The sequence below is a fragment of the Poecilia mexicana genome, unplaced genomic scaffold, assembly GCF_051168715.1.
Source record: "Poecilia mexicana isolate PSO_F unplaced genomic scaffold, ASM5116871v1 scaffold_20, whole genome shotgun sequence".
Classification (NCBI taxonomy): Eukaryota; Metazoa; Chordata; class Actinopteri; order Cyprinodontiformes; family Poeciliidae; genus Poecilia; species Poecilia mexicana.
Window position 1 is genome coordinate 23689027 of NW_028263389.1, and position 15397 is coordinate 23704423.

Sequence of the window (15397 nt, forward strand, 5' to 3'; positions counted from 1 at the left end):
CATTGAATGCATTCTCACTGATAAAGAGAAACAGAAACACTAGTAGTGAGAATGCATTGAATGCATTCTCACTGATAAAGAAAAACAGAAACACTAGTAGTGAGAATGCATTGAATGCATTCTCACTGACTAGAAAAATAGCTGTTCCTAGCGAAACAGCCGTGAGAATGCATATTTGCAGAATGACTGCAGCAGAAATGCAACCAGTGGAAAACGAGTGGAAGTTGAAGGCATACACAAAAGTTGAATAGTTAAAAGATAGTAAAAACCAGTGGAAGTTGAAGGCATACAGAAAAGTTGAAAAGCTAAAAGAAATTAAAAACCAGTGGAAGTTGAAGGCATACACAAAAGTTGAATAGTTAAAAGATAGTAAAAACCAGTGGAAGTTGAAAGCATACACAAAAGTTGAATAGCTAAAAGATATTAAAAACCAGTGGAAGTTGAAGGCATACACAAAAGTTGAATAGTTAAAAGATAGTAAAAACCAGTGGAAGTTGAAAGCATACACAAAAGTTGAATAGTTAAAAGATATTAAAAACCAGTGGAAGTTGAAGGCATACAGAAAAGTTGAAAAGCTAAAAGAAATTAAAAACCAGTGGAAGTTGAAGGCATACACAAAAGTTGAATAGTTAAAAGATAGTAAAAACCAGTGGAAGTTGAAAGCATACACAAAAGTTGAATAGTTAAAAGATATTAAAAACCAGTGGAAGTTGAAGGCATACAGAAAAGTTGAAAAGCTAAAAGATATTAAAAACCAGTGGAAGTTGAAGTTGAATAGTTAAAAGATATTAAAAACCAGTGGAAGTTGAAAGCTTACATAAAAGTAGACAAGCAGAATGCACTGAAACATGTAAAAACAGAGCACAAGAGAAAAATACATTGAAAGAATAGGAGAAAGTGTGACATGGTTGTACTCCAGAGAAATTTGACAGAAAACAGTAAGACCTGTAGCAATAATAGTAATAATTCCATAAAGTAGACACACGTAGCTACATTTTAATGCATAAATTATTTCTCTACAGTGAAATATGTATGAACAGCATCATTTTGTTGTCAAAAAGCAGAAAAAGTTCAAAAACGGCAGTTACTAGAGTGTACACTCTAGCAACTGACGTCAGTTAGTGAATTCCACCATAGGAATGAATGGGGCAATAAATTTGCACAAAAGGGCAATTATTTCAAAAAGTGCAATAGTGAAGTTTACCAAAAGTCATAGCTCAATTCTCCTGAAGAAGCTGAACGTTTTGATATATAAATTAGTGAAATTAGTAAAAGATAGTGGAAGTAGTTAAACTTTGAAAAAGGTACGGAAGACAGAATAATAATAATAATAATAACTAGAAAAATAGCTGTTCCTAGCGAAACAGCCGTGAGAATGCATATTTGCAGAATGACTGCAGCAGAAATGCAAGAAAAATTTGAGAAAAGCGTAAGAAGTAGGAAAAAGCAGAAAAAACTTGAAATAGTTGAAACAGTGAAACGTAGCAAAGAGCAGAAATTAGCTGAAGCAGAAATCAGAACAAAACCAGAAATATTTGAAGGAGTGAAACTTAACATAAAGGGCCAAAGAAGCATATTTGCAGAATGATTGATGCAAAAAAAGAGTAGGAAGTTGGAAAAAAGCATAAAAAAGCTACAGTCATATATTGTAAAAATCCTTTGCCCAGTAGTGGAACTTAGGAAAGGTGTTGCAGAATTCAGCTGAAGACGCAGAAGTTTGTGTGCAACCTGAATTATTTGAAAAAGTCAAAAAGTGAAACAGAGCATAAAAAAGACCATAGTTAGCTAAATTATGGTCTGTATATATATATATATATATATATATATATATATATATATATATATATATATATATATATATATATATATATATATATATAGATAGATAGATATATAGAGATATAGATAGATATATAGAGATATAGATAGACAGACAGACAGACAGACAGACAGACAGACAGACAGACAGATAGATAGATATAAAATCAGTGATGTGCTGTCAGATGAGGCAGGAGAGCCAGAGCCACACCTGTCATCATGGAAAAATAATATATAACAATAAAATCATTTATAAAGATTTTTTCACCCTGTTGTTTTGTCCTATAAAGTCCCTATTTATCATTTGACTGAAGTATGATGATGTTTTTTCTTCAAAATCGCTGAATTTTCCCATTAAAATGCTTGGAAGCGAAGCCGGTGAGGCAGCACCGAGCTGAGCCTCACCTGTGATTGCGCAACCTCTCGCTAAGAGCACCGGTTGCCACTCTATGAGAGCATGCTCCTCCTGTCTGTACGTCGCCAATAAAATGGTTAAAAACATTTAATGTATGAACCTATTTTCCATGATTTAGCTTATGTATTTAATGTACTGTGTTTTTATTTTCACCAACTGTGTGTGTCAACATGTTTCGTGTGCTGAGGAGCGATCATAAATGGCATATTATTTGAGACGGCAAACGCCATACAGATTAGAGGTGAGGCAGGCAGTTCTCATGCCTCATCGCTGGGGGCGCTCATGAACCCAGACATTGTGACTCCACAAGTGCAGAGTAAGAGATGGTAACAGCGAGCCGTCCAGCGAGCTAGCCACACAGTAGTCTAAGTTTGATTGAGATCACGGAATCATGAATGGCATGTAAAGGAATAGCCTTTTTGCCCTCCAGCATTGTAGCATGCGAGAAATTTCCTTATGTAAACAATAACATGCAGGGGGTCTAGATTTGTAAATCCGATTATAAATAAGTAGGTGCCTCACCAGGTATGAACCTCACCGCAAGTCACTAATCTATCTATCTATCTATCTATCTATCTATCTATCTATCTATCTATCTATCTATCTATCTATCTATCTATCTATCTATCTATCTATCTATCTATCTATCTATCTATCTATCTATCTATCTATCTATCTATCTATCTATCTATCAAATTAGTACAGATCCAGAAATATTTGAAGGAGTGAAACTTAGTAAAGGTTTTGCAGATTTCAGCTGAAGAAGTTTTTGTGCAACATGAATTATTTGAAAAGTCAAAAAGTGAAACAGCGTAAAAATATCATAATTAGCACAAGAGGAAATTCGTGCAAAACCATAAATAGTTTAAACAGTTGAACAGTGAAACAGCAAAAAGCTTACATTAAGGGAAGCAGAAAAACCAGAAATATTTGAATTAGTAAAACAGCAAAACCAAAAGCAAAAAGGATCAGAAGAAGCAGAACATTTTCATATATTAATTGCTAAAATTGAATAAAAATTGCAGAAGAAATTAGAAGATAGTAAAAACCAGTAGAACCAGAAGGCAAAACAGAAAAGCAGACTTGCAGAATGCGTAGAAAGAGATAAAAACAGTGGAAGATGAAGGCATCTTCATCTTGAAAAGGTGAAAGGTAGTAAAACCAGTGGAAGGCAGTAGAAACCAGTAGAACCAGAAGGCAAAACAGAAAAGTAGACTTGCAGAATGCATAGAAACAGATCAAAACAGAGCACAAGACAAAAATACATTGAAAGAATAGGAGAAAGTGTGACATGGTTGTACTCCAGAAGAGTTTGACAGAAAACAGTAAGACCTAGAGCAATAATACTAATAATTCCATAAAGTAGACACATGTAGCTACATTTTAATGCATAAATTATTTCTCTACAGTGAAATATGTATGAACAGCATCATTTTGTTTGTCAAAAAGCAGAAAAAAGTTCAAAAACGGCAGTTAGTAGAGTGTCCCCTCTAGTAACTGACGTCAGTTAGTGAATTCCACCATAGGAATGAATGGGGCAAAAATTTGCACAAAAGGGCAATTATTTCAAAAAGTGCAATAGTGAAGTTTACCAAAAGTCATAGCTCCATTCTCCTGAAGAAGCTGAACGTTTTGATATATGAATTAGTACAATTAGTGAAAGATAGTGGAAGTAGTTAAACGAGGAAAAAGGTACGGAAGACAGAATAATAATAATAATAAAGAAAAACAGAAACACTAGTAGTGAGAATGCATTGAATGCATTCTCACTGATAATAAAGAAAAACAGAAATGCTATAAGTGAGAATGCATTGAATGCATTCTCACTGATAATAATAATAACTAGAAAAATAGCTGTTCCTAGCGAAACAGCCGTGAGAATGCATATTTGCAGAATGACTGCAGCAGAAATGCAAGAAAAGTTTGAGAAATGCGTAAGAAGTAGGAAAAAGCAGAAAAAACTTGAAATAGTTGAAACAGTGAAATGTAGCAAAGAGCAGAAATTAGATGAAGCAGAAATCAGAACAAAACCACAAATAGTTGAAACAGATGAACAGTGAAGCATAGCAACATAGGAAACTGCATAAAATAGCAGAAGCAGGAATTATTACAAAGGCAGAAATATTTGAAGAATTGAAACATAGCAGCACAAAAACCATAAAGGAGCAGAAGAGGCTGAACAGTTTGATATATGAATTGCTAAAATTGATTAAAGATTGCAAAACACCTTAAAAGTGAAACAGAGCTTAAATAGTACAGAAAGAAATTAGTGCAAAACCAGAAATAGTTGAAACTATTGAACAGTGAAACAGAAAAAAGCTGAAATTAGCAGAACCAGAAAAACCAGAAATATTTGTAAGAGTAAAAGAGATCAAAAGCAATAAGGATCAGAAGAAGCACAATATAAGCATAAGAAAGCTACAGTCATATATTGTAAAAATCCTTTGCCCAGTAGTGGAACTTAGCAAAGGTGTTGCAGAATTCAGCTGAAGACGCAGAAGTTTGTGTGCAACCTGAATTATTTGAAAAAGTCAAAAAGTGAAACAGAGCATAAAAAAGACCATAGTTAGCTAAATTATGGTCTGTATATATAGATAGATAGATAGATAGATAGATAGATAGATAGATAGATAGATAGATAGATAGATAGATAGATAGATAGATAGATAGATAGATAGATAGATAGATAGATAGATAGATAGATAGATAGATAGATAGATAGATAGATAGATAGATAGATAGATAGATAGATAGATAGATAGAAAATCAGTGATGTGCTGTCAGATGAGGCAGGAGAGCCAGAGCCACACCTGTCATCATGGAAAAATAATATATAACAATAAAATCATTTATAAAGATTTTTTCACCCTGTTGTTTTGTCCTATAAAGTCCCTATTTATCATTCGACTAAAATATGATGATGTTTTTTCTTCAAAATCGCTGAATTTTCCCATTAAAATGCTTGGAAGCGAAGCCGGTGAGGCAGCACCGAGCTGAGCCTCACCTGTGATTGCGCAACCTCTCGCTAAGAGCACCGGTTGCCACTCTATGAGAGCAGCTCCTCCTGTCTGTACGTCGCCAATAAAATGGTTAAAAACATTTAATGTATAATGTATGAACCTATTTTCCATGATTTAGCTTATGTATTTAATGTACTGTGTTTTTATTTTCACCAACTGTGTGTGTCAACATGTTTCGTGTGCTGAGGAGCGATCATAAATGGCATATTATTTGGGACGGCAAACGCCATACAGATTATAGGTGAGGCAGGCAGTTCTCATGCCTCATCGCTGGGGGCGCTCATGAACCCAGACATTGTGACTCCACAACTGCAGAGTAAGAGATGGTAACAGCGAGCCGTACAGCGAGCTAGCCACACAGTAGCTGCGCTGATACACAGACCGAGACAGACGTGGTTTTTAGTTGTACTTTTAACAGATTCTCCCTTTGCTGTTAAGCACAGCACGAAATTAATAATATCTACATGTCTAAGTTTGATTGAGATCACGGAATCATGAATGGCATGTAAAGGAATAGCCTTTTTGCCCTCCAGCATTGTAGCATGCGAGCAATTTCCTTATGTAAACAATAACATGCAGGGGGTCTAGATTTGTAAATCCGATTATAATTAAGTCAGTGCCTCACCAGGTATGAACCTCACCGCAAGTCACTAATCTAATCTATCTATCTATCTATCTATCTATCTATCTATCTATCTATCTATCTATCTATCTATGTAGATAGATAGATAGATAGATAGATAGATAGATAGATAGATAGATAGATAGATAGATAGATAGATAGATAGATAGATAGATAGATAGATAGAATCAGTGATGTGCTGTGAGGCAGGAGAGGCAGAGCCTCACCTGTCATCATGGAAAAATAATATATAATAAAATCATTTATAAAGATTTTTTAACCCTGTGGTTTGTAGTATAAAGTCCCTATTTTTCATTTAACTAAAATATGATGATGTTTTTTCTTCAAAATCGCTGAATTTTCCCATTGAAATGCTTGGAAAAGAAGCCGGTGAGGCAGCACCGAGCTGAGCCTCACCTGTGATTGCGCAACCTCTCGCTAAGAGCACCGTTGCCACTCTATGAGAGCATGCACCTCCTGTCTGTACGTCGCCAATAAAATGGTTAAAAACATGTTATGAACTGATTTTCCATAATTTAGCTTATGTATTTAATGTACTGTGTTTTTATTGTCACCAACTGAGTGTGTAATGTGATTTGTGTGATGAGGAGCGATCATAAACGACGGAGAACTGATGAGGAGTGAGGCAGGCAGTTCTCGTGTCTCATCGCTGGGGGCGCTCATGAACCCAGACAGTGTGACTGCACAACTGCAGAGTAAGAGACGGTAACAGCGAGTTGGCAATACAGTAGCTGCTCTGATACAGAGAGCGAGAAAGACGTGGTTTTGAGTTGTACTCTCACGGTTTCTCCCTTTGCTTTTAAGCACAGCACGAAATTAATAATATCTACATCTCTAAGTTTTATTGAGATAACGGAATTATTCTGCGGCGGCATCGGAATAATAAAGGAATAGCCTTTTTGTCCTCCAGGATTGTACGCATGTGCGAAATTTCCCTATGTAAACAACATACAGGGGGTCTATATTTGTAAATCCGATTATAATCAGTGCCTCACCAGCTATAAAGCTCACCGCACAAAATGTTCAAAATGCTTTTTGCAGATTTGCATGCAAATTTTGCAGATTTGCATGCAACTATGAAATATTTTTTTGAGTGATTATCACATTATGATGTACATTTTTTAATGTTTGTGATGGTAAACAAACCATCACAAACATTTGGCTATTTTTTTAATTTGGCTATTTTTTTTCAAAAATAGCCAAATTAAATTAACCAAGAGATGGTTAATTTCTAAATGGATTGGTAAATTTGGGACTTGAGGTAAAAATATTACCATAACCACACTGACATTAGATGCAAAATAAATAAATTGAATATAAAAGTGGAAAATTGTACTGTGTAATAATGCTGCACACATCAAAAGGCAAACTAAAAATGTACTAATTTCTATTTATTTTCTTTACATGCTGTCAATACACAATGTCATTTCATAAAATGTCACAGAACTTTTTCATTGCAGTCCAGTCAAACAAACATTTCATTTGATTCAGACTATCAAGCAGTACAGTATTCTGAATTATTCAAAGTAAACGGTATCTAAAAAAACCCTAGCAGATTGCGTTGAATTAATGATATTTACCATTCACTCCTTCTCAATGAGCACATAAAAGTGAAAAACATTTGCTGTGTGTCATTGATTTTTTTGCAATCCTCATACCGAGCAACAGTGGAGAGGAAAAACTCCCTTTAACAGGAAGAAACCTCTGACAGATCCAGGCTCGATACAAGCAGCCATCTGCCACGACTGACTGGGCACAAAAAACAGCTTTCTGTGCAAAAAAAAAACTGATCAATGTGGAATTATTTTTGATTATGAAAATGATCAAAAATGATTTATGCTTTATAGTTTAGTTAAAAAAACAAAAACCTCACTGAAGCATGACAAAGCATGAAATTGGAGGTGTGCAAGTTACACAGATACATAAAAATTTGCAAGGACATGGTTAATATTTAGAAATATAGTCATTCTTAACCTTAAAGAATGGAATGTGAATTGCAATTAAGAAAATGTCAAGATTACAAAGCCTCTAATGAAAAAAATGTGACCAAACCCCCCACCCCAAGAAACAAAAAAATAAATTCAGTTTAAAATTTAGTATCCGAGTAAAGTTTACCCTATTGTTAAACTATACTAGTTCAAAACCCTCTTTCTAATTTTGCTAATGATTAAAATTGACAATGCTTTTCTATGATCACTCATTTCTTTTCCCTGATGTCTATATTAACCTGCTCAAATAGCATAAGTGTGGCAATCTTTTGCCATACCAGTTTACCAGCTGATACCCCACATGGATACAGGATTCACAGTTGTGTAACATGTGACTTTTTAAAAATAGTACAATAGCATAATTCACAATTTATTTTTTGTTTCTCATAAAGATTTAAAAAGTTTTTTTATCCATTTTTATCACAATGATCACTAATAACAGGTGACCAAGCATTACACATTGCATAAAGTCAGGAGTCACAAGTTTACACACTGTGAGTCCTGTCTTATTCCCACTATACCCATATTTAAACTTTCACTAGCTGATACTTTAACCCAGTATGTGGAAACCTGATTGGAAAAAAATAACACACGTGTACTGAAAAATGATATAAATGTGCAAATCTATAGAAATTTTAGCAGAATGAAATGAGCTTAATTACTAATTTTTTCAAACTTGTGCATAGTTCACATTTGCATGGTTGTTGTGAAGATGAATCTGGTGATGCAAGCTAAAATAAAAATAAAAAATCAGTCACTGTAAAGATATAAATGTTCACACATGTTGGGACCTTTCTGGTTGCTGCTGCAGCTTCCTTTAACCTGCTGAGTGTTTGCTCTAGCATTGAACAGATGGGTGCAGATCTTCAGGAAAAAAGTGGGACACTTTAACCCTCTGAGCAAACAACTCAAGTTTCTTTCTTCTTCCTACTCCTTTCCAAACATGTTAAGATATCTGTGGTCCAAAAATATCTGTCTTTTGGATTCCTTGTTCCTGTGCATGATTTTATACTATAATATTCAAAATAAAATAAATGGAAGCATCAGTCCTCATCACAGCTGCCACAGGTGTCCTGGAATGCTGATTGATGTATCATGTCATCTGTCACAACGCGTTTTGCTGTCGTATCACGGTTACATGAGAGCCACTAAAGGTGAAAAAATAAATATGACAGTCAGCTGGACAAAGATTGTAGTCATTTCTCAGTTAGTTAAACAGAAACGATATTTGAGTACTCACCAGAGTCAGCTGCACCTCATGTCTGCTGGTGACAGGGACATCTTGGAATGCAGACATGTATGTGAAAGTCCTCCTGAGAAACCAAAAGAAAACATGTGTTGTAATGATCTATCAACTGTAAACGTCCCATGACACATGATAGCTAGTTACCTTCAACCTTGCTGCAGGAGACACAGTGTCTTGTAAGTGAAGTTTCATGAACAGATGTTGACTTCATGTTTAGCTGTGAGGGTCTCAGCTTGGATGGCCGAGCTATGACTTAAGACACCATAATCTGTAATGCAAAGAGATATATCATGAGTAACAATGGCATTCTCAGAGACAAGAAGTGAACATTTACACTTACAACTCAAATAGCTCCACTTCAGCAGCAGTAGGATATCTCTTGACTGATGCAGCAAGAGGACATGTCTCTGAGTGCTCAAGCTGGAGGACATGTTTCTGTGTAAGGAAGTTCTTTTTTTTTTCCCTCAGTGGCCACCAGTGCTCAGTTGTGAGCTGACAGGATGCATTTCACCCTGTGCCTTCAATAACGACTGTCATGGATCTTCTGTTTTGGTCGTGTGTGAACTGGATGAGATGTTGAAGCTTGCAGTTGTTGTTTTTCAGGCGGTGTTAACTGATGTTGAGACTAAAATGTTCCTAGTCAAAGCCCCCCACCCACTATGCCTACTCCCATCCTCAACACCCGTTTTTCAGCCATGAGGGGGCATCAGCTGGCATATGTTATTGGTCCAGGAGGAAGCCTGTGCTACACACAGACCTCCTGGTGAATTTTTTTTATTTTGTGATCTACTGTAGCAGCTTGTTTACAACTGCTAAGACAGTTGTGGCTTGTGCACTTATCAATCCTGACCCAACAATATAAATGCACAAGCCACAACTTCTTTAAAGTTTTTATGAATTTGAAGTTTGCATTAATCATATACTATACTACATACCATATACATACGTCATATTAAATTGAGCTTTAATTTAATGTATCAAATCAAATTGAGCAGACTTATTTAGGTATAATCAAATGGTTAGATTTTGTGACAAAAGCCTCATAAATAACTTCAATATTTATTTATCACTGGAAAAATTGCAATATTTTTAAAACTCGAACTGTTTAGAATCTCAATATTTCCAAATTACAGAACTCTTATTGGCTGAATAATGTAATGATTTGAAGAAATATAATTGGGAACGCTGTTGTGTAATATATTTTAAAAGGAAATACAAACAATTTAAAATTTTTACCTTTGGCATGCTTTTACTCACAGACCTCCGATGATTCAGTTGTGGACAGGACACAGAACACAGGATCATGGTAACTGTAGTAAGTTCTTAACACGCCGGATTGCAAACATTTCTGTGGCTGAGAAATGAAAATTACATCGAGCAATGTGTTTTTCTCTGTGGTAGCAGAGGTGATCAGCTGTACATATCCACGAGACTGAAATAGTTCCAGAATTTGCCCTGTTGAACTGCGTACCTGATTCTCGTTGAAATCTCCACATACAATGACAGGCTGACAGTCCAACATCTCCAGTGCATCCAGAAGGCTTACCAGATTTTCCAGGAACGGTCTCAGGCTGTAGTCAGGAGGTCTGTACACAGCTGCAATCACTGCCCTGAATGGAGACTCAACCTTCAAAGCCACAAACTCAAGATCAGTCACATTTAGCAAATACTGTCTTTCATGAGCCTTAATATGGTTTCTGACATAAATAGCCACGCCACCTCCATTTTTGGAAGCCATTTGAGGAAAATTTGAGTAAGACATGTGTCTGTTTCGTTTGAACATATTGTAACCATCCAGATGCAGATTGTCAGCAACAAAAGAACCTTTCAGGTGAGTTTCAGTAAGACACAGCACATCTGCCAGACACAGTTCATGATGTTTCCTTATGTCACAGATGTGAGATGGGAGTCCCTCGGTGTTGTGGAAAACAATTACCAGCGTTTCTGGCCTGTTTAAAGTTTCTTTCACCTGAAGAAGAGGCATCATGTCATCTACGCTGGCTTGTCTCATGGTCTGGAGAGCTGCAGTGACTTGAGGATTGGCAAATTTTTTTTTTTCGTCAAAATCCAGTAGGTAAAGTCCACTGAGAGACGTCACTCTGCTGAGAGCTACGTATGCCATACCTGGTTCAAAGATTTTCTTCAAGGAAACCACAGCTGCATTTGTTGTTAGGCCTTGGGTTTTATGAATGGTGCAAGCAAAAGCCAGTTTCACAGGGAACTGTCTACGTACCACTCCATTGAGCTTCAGATTTTCCTCTGCTCTCTCGATGTAAACAAGATTGGAAGTGTCTGGAGGTCCACTTTGGTTTCTGGTCCCACTTGTTTGATTATCCATTGTCAGGCCCAGCTTAGTGATGCTGCTTTCATCATTTTCAGAAGTTACAACAGCTGTTAGTACACCAAATGCACCATTAACTAGTCCATTTTGTACATCAATATTTCTGGTGAGCATTACACGAGCTCCGACCGCAACTTTCAAAGTGTCTGCCAAATCATTTCTACCTCCCTTACATGGTCTGTCTTTGCGTGCCATTCTGCCTGTTCGTGGATCCTTTTGGAAGTCATCTGCATCAATGGTGATGATGTTGGAATGTAACAAAGTCAAAGTTGCCAAATTGTGTTCATCCACCAACTTATTGGTCGCAAAAATATGCAAAACTTCAGGAGGGCAAAGACTTGGTTCTGTGATGGCTTGCGATAACAAATCTCTGTCAGCCTGAGACAGCTCATCCGTCTTTTCTTTCACCCGAATTCTGTTTAGCATCTCTGCAAACGCAATGTCATCTTTTTGCCTCATAATTTCAGTTAGAGAGGTCATTTGAAAATGCTCCTGCCACAAGTCAATGTCCGCTGGATCGTGTACACACAGAGGTGTAGATTGCCTAATTGGTTTAAGCTGAGCATAGTCGCCGAGGACCAAAAGGGAAACTCCTGAAAAAGGTTTATGACTTCCTTTGATTTGTTTGAGCCGTGCATCCACATAAGCAAAGAGGGGCTTAGAAACCATGGAGATCTCGTCAATAATCAAGATTTGAACGTTGAAAAGTTCTGACCTGATTTCATCCAGCTGGTTGCCAAGTCCTTGAATTGGAGGTTTTAGCGAGCGTGGGAGCTTAAACAAAGAGTGCAGTGTTGTTCCACCGATGTTGAAAGCTGCCGTTCCAGTGAAAGAAGTGAGCAGAACAGTTGGAGCCGAAATATCAGCATCTTCTGAAAAGCGTGGCAGCCTGCTGAGTATTTTGCGTGCCTCTGAGTAAACGCATCGAATCAGATGTGACTTACCAGTACCTGCTCCACCATTTACATACAGAAAAAATGGCTCTGGTTTCAGACCGCACACAAGTTTGATGCACCAGTCTCTGATGGCATAGAAGATACAGGCCTGCTTCTGGTTCAGGTTCTGATACATTTGTCTCAGCAGAGTTGGATCCATGGCGGGGGGTTCTCTGATGGCTCGCATTTCTGTGACAGCAGAAGGCTGAGGACAGTAGTCTGGAACGTTTTCCTGTTCGTTTTCGGGGTCTGCCGGCTGAAGGTTGTCGTCGCACTGTAACCTCACAACTTCAGATTCAGGAGCAAGATTACACCATTCGTCAATCACATGGTCTCTGCTTTCCTCAAACTCTTCAAGGGCACTCTCAATCTCCTCCTTGTTTTTCTCATATTTATCTCTGTTTCTCTTGACAACACTTTTAACAGTTTCAAGGCGGTCTGAACCTGGTACTCGGATGCAGCCAGAGGTGTAAAAAGACTCGTAGGTAGGAAGATTGACGCTTCGAATTTCAAACTCCGACCGATGAGGAAGGTACAGTCTCAGTAATCTGGCATAAAACTGCTCCGGTTCCTTCTCTTTAGAACAATGATAGTAGCGAATGACAGAGGGCTTGTTATTTTTCCGCCTGGTCACAAATCCCAGCTGATTTAAAAGTGGTAAAACACCATTAGCGCTTGCCTTCTCCGAACTTACAAACCTGCAGGTGGCAGCGAAATCAGCCAAACACATCTCCTCATATTCTGGTGTTTCAGGCCGTGCTTTGTACTTATCTGTCAAACTTGTCATCCATATATTGAAAGAATCCAATGGGATGTCCTCCAAGAAAGACATTGGCCGGCTCATTTTTAAAGGATTCTCGTCTGTTGGTATAAACACGACACTGCGGGAACAGTTTTTCATCTTTAATCCACAGGCACGAGCCACGCACTCCTGAGCACTGATTTCTCTCTTTTTTGAGTAAGCCTGCATGATGGCTCTCATTTCATCACACTCATTGACTCGGTCCATGTTTGAATTATCCATCACTGTCTTCAAGTACTCTGAAAGTCCACTTTCTTTTTTTGTGATGTATTTTGTCAAATACTGTATACATGAGTAGGCATTTAGTATGAAAGACACATCAATGTTACTGTCCCAAGCTTTAAGCAGATGTGGATTGTAAGCATTTATCCAGCAATCTTTGGGATCACGCTTCAAGTAGATGGCAGTCTTTTTGTTCATGGTCTGAAGACAAGATTCATACTCTTGTAGTGTCAAGTGACACCGAGAAAGGATCTGCTCTAAACTCATGGAAGCGACTTCAGGTTCGTTCAGGAGCTGCATGAAAGGCCTGAGTTTGGCTTTAGCAGATTCAGTGTCATTGTTCTCACCTGGTCTGGAGATCATCGTGTTTCTGCAGGGGGGCTTTGGAAAACCAAATCGACAGCCAGAGTTCACACTCTTGAAACAAGACCTGGTGTGATTCTTACTGTGCCTCTGAACTTCAGAAACTTTCCGATACAGTTCTGGTTCTCTGTCTGGATCAGGAAGCTGTGCCGAGATGTATTTATCAACAAAATTGCACACAGTTTGATCGTCTGAGTCATCCAGCTGTGGAGCTCCTTCAACCCATAGCATCGCATGGATGTGTGGACTTCCTCTGTGCTGAAACTCAACTCTGTAAAAATAGTCAATCACTTTTCCCAAAGGCTGAGCATCTGACAGCAACAAATCTCTGAAAAGTGCCTCAACTCGCTTATCGAATAAACGCATGCAGGTGACAGGATTGGATCGCAGAATCTCAGACTTGGCGGTCCAGTCAAGAGCGTCGACATCAATTTCCTCACCTTGTTGCCTCTTTATAGCTTGAATGATTTCAGGCCATCTGAATTCCGCAGCTGAAAACGTGACAAAAAAACAGGGGGTGCCAATTTGACGAATTATACTGAACAAGTCTTTTGTGGTTTTTTCCCAGTATGCCGGGGTCCCCCTCAGTGGCTGCATGAATCTGATTGCATCTTTATTTCTCACCAGTTTCTCAACCTCTCGTTTGTCCTGTAACATACCTGAGGTTATTCTGCGACCATCTCTGGTTCTGGTCTTTCCTTTTCGTAGCTGGATTGTCATGCTGTTCTTAGCCAAGTGTATCTCTGTGACAAACTGTGCAAAAAACAAGTACGTTGGGTCTCTGGCAAAGCGATTATCAACATGAAATAGCCTTGACTTGAAATATCCACTTGGTGTGACTTTAATGAGTCTCCTTGTGTCTAAAGTGTTCTCTGATGTTGGAAATTGTACCGGAAAGCTCATGGATTCCAAATTCGGGGTCTTAAAAAAGCTGACGGGTGAATTTGATTGTGCCGGCGCCAAGCAGTATGTACTTTCAGAGAAACAAAGTATCTCTTCTGATATGTCAGGAGGCTGAAGGCATGATTCTAGGGCTGAAACGATTCCTCGAATGATTCGAGTACCTCGATTACTAAAATTCCTCGAGGAAAATTTACCTGCCTCGAAGCTTCTTTAATTTATGTTTAATTAGTTAACGCACCGTGTTCCGGCCGGGACTTCATTTGCGTTGCGCGGAGCTCTCACTTCCGCCTCTGAGTTGTTGACAAAAGCTAAGTCTCAGCGGCCTAAAGTCCAATCTTCAAGATTGGCCCGTGGGGATTTTATTGATTGATGATAATGCCCGACTTTTTATCGTTTTTGGGGAACCAATAAGCATCCTTAAAATGACTGGGGCATGCCTGGAGTACGGCAGCATTTCTCCTCCGGGGCTGCTGGTTGAAAGCGAACGGCGGGAAGAGCGCTGAGGTGAGCGGATAGCCTGAACAGGGCGGGCGGCTGAGTAGCTGATGCTTACCGTGTAAATGTAGCTTTACCGACGAACCGCACAATAAATTTCATATCCCGGTCTGAAGAAACGGGTGGCGGAGCGCATCGTACATGGCTGGTAGATGAGTTTCTGAGTGTGACCAGTGAAGGTGTCGTAAATATCCCGTATTGCTTCC

General features: G+C 38.2%; 1 protein-coding gene across 1 annotated transcript; it reads right to left on the reverse strand.

The window, feature by feature from the left end:
- Window positions 1–7272: 7272 nt before the first annotated feature.
- LOC148153494 (uncharacterized) lies at window positions 7273–14817 on the reverse strand. The gene is made up of 4 exons (XM_088001304.1): window positions 10602–14817; window positions 9275–10484; window positions 9125–9197; window positions 7273–9032 (listed from the first exon to the last, which is right to left on the reverse strand). The coding sequence occupies exons 1-2, from the start codon at window positions 14694–14696 to the stop codon at window positions 10380–10382; spliced, it is 4200 nt and encodes a 1399-aa protein (XP_087857430.1). The 5' UTR covers window positions 14697–14817; the 3' UTR covers window positions 7273–9032; window positions 9125–9197; window positions 9275–10379.
- Window positions 14818–15397: the final 580 nt, after the last annotated feature.

What these genes read in the sequence shown, in the direction of transcription:
- LOC148153494 (XM_088001304.1), bottom strand. Translation starts at nt 14,696, where the DNA reads ATGAGCTTTCCGGTACAATTTCCAACATCAGAGAACACTTTAGACACA. An exon ending in GAGATTTCAACGAGAATCAG is followed by an intron (nt 10,485 to 10,601) that starts GTACGCAGTTCA and finishes TTCATTTCTCAG; the next exon opens with CCACAGAAATGTTTGCAATC.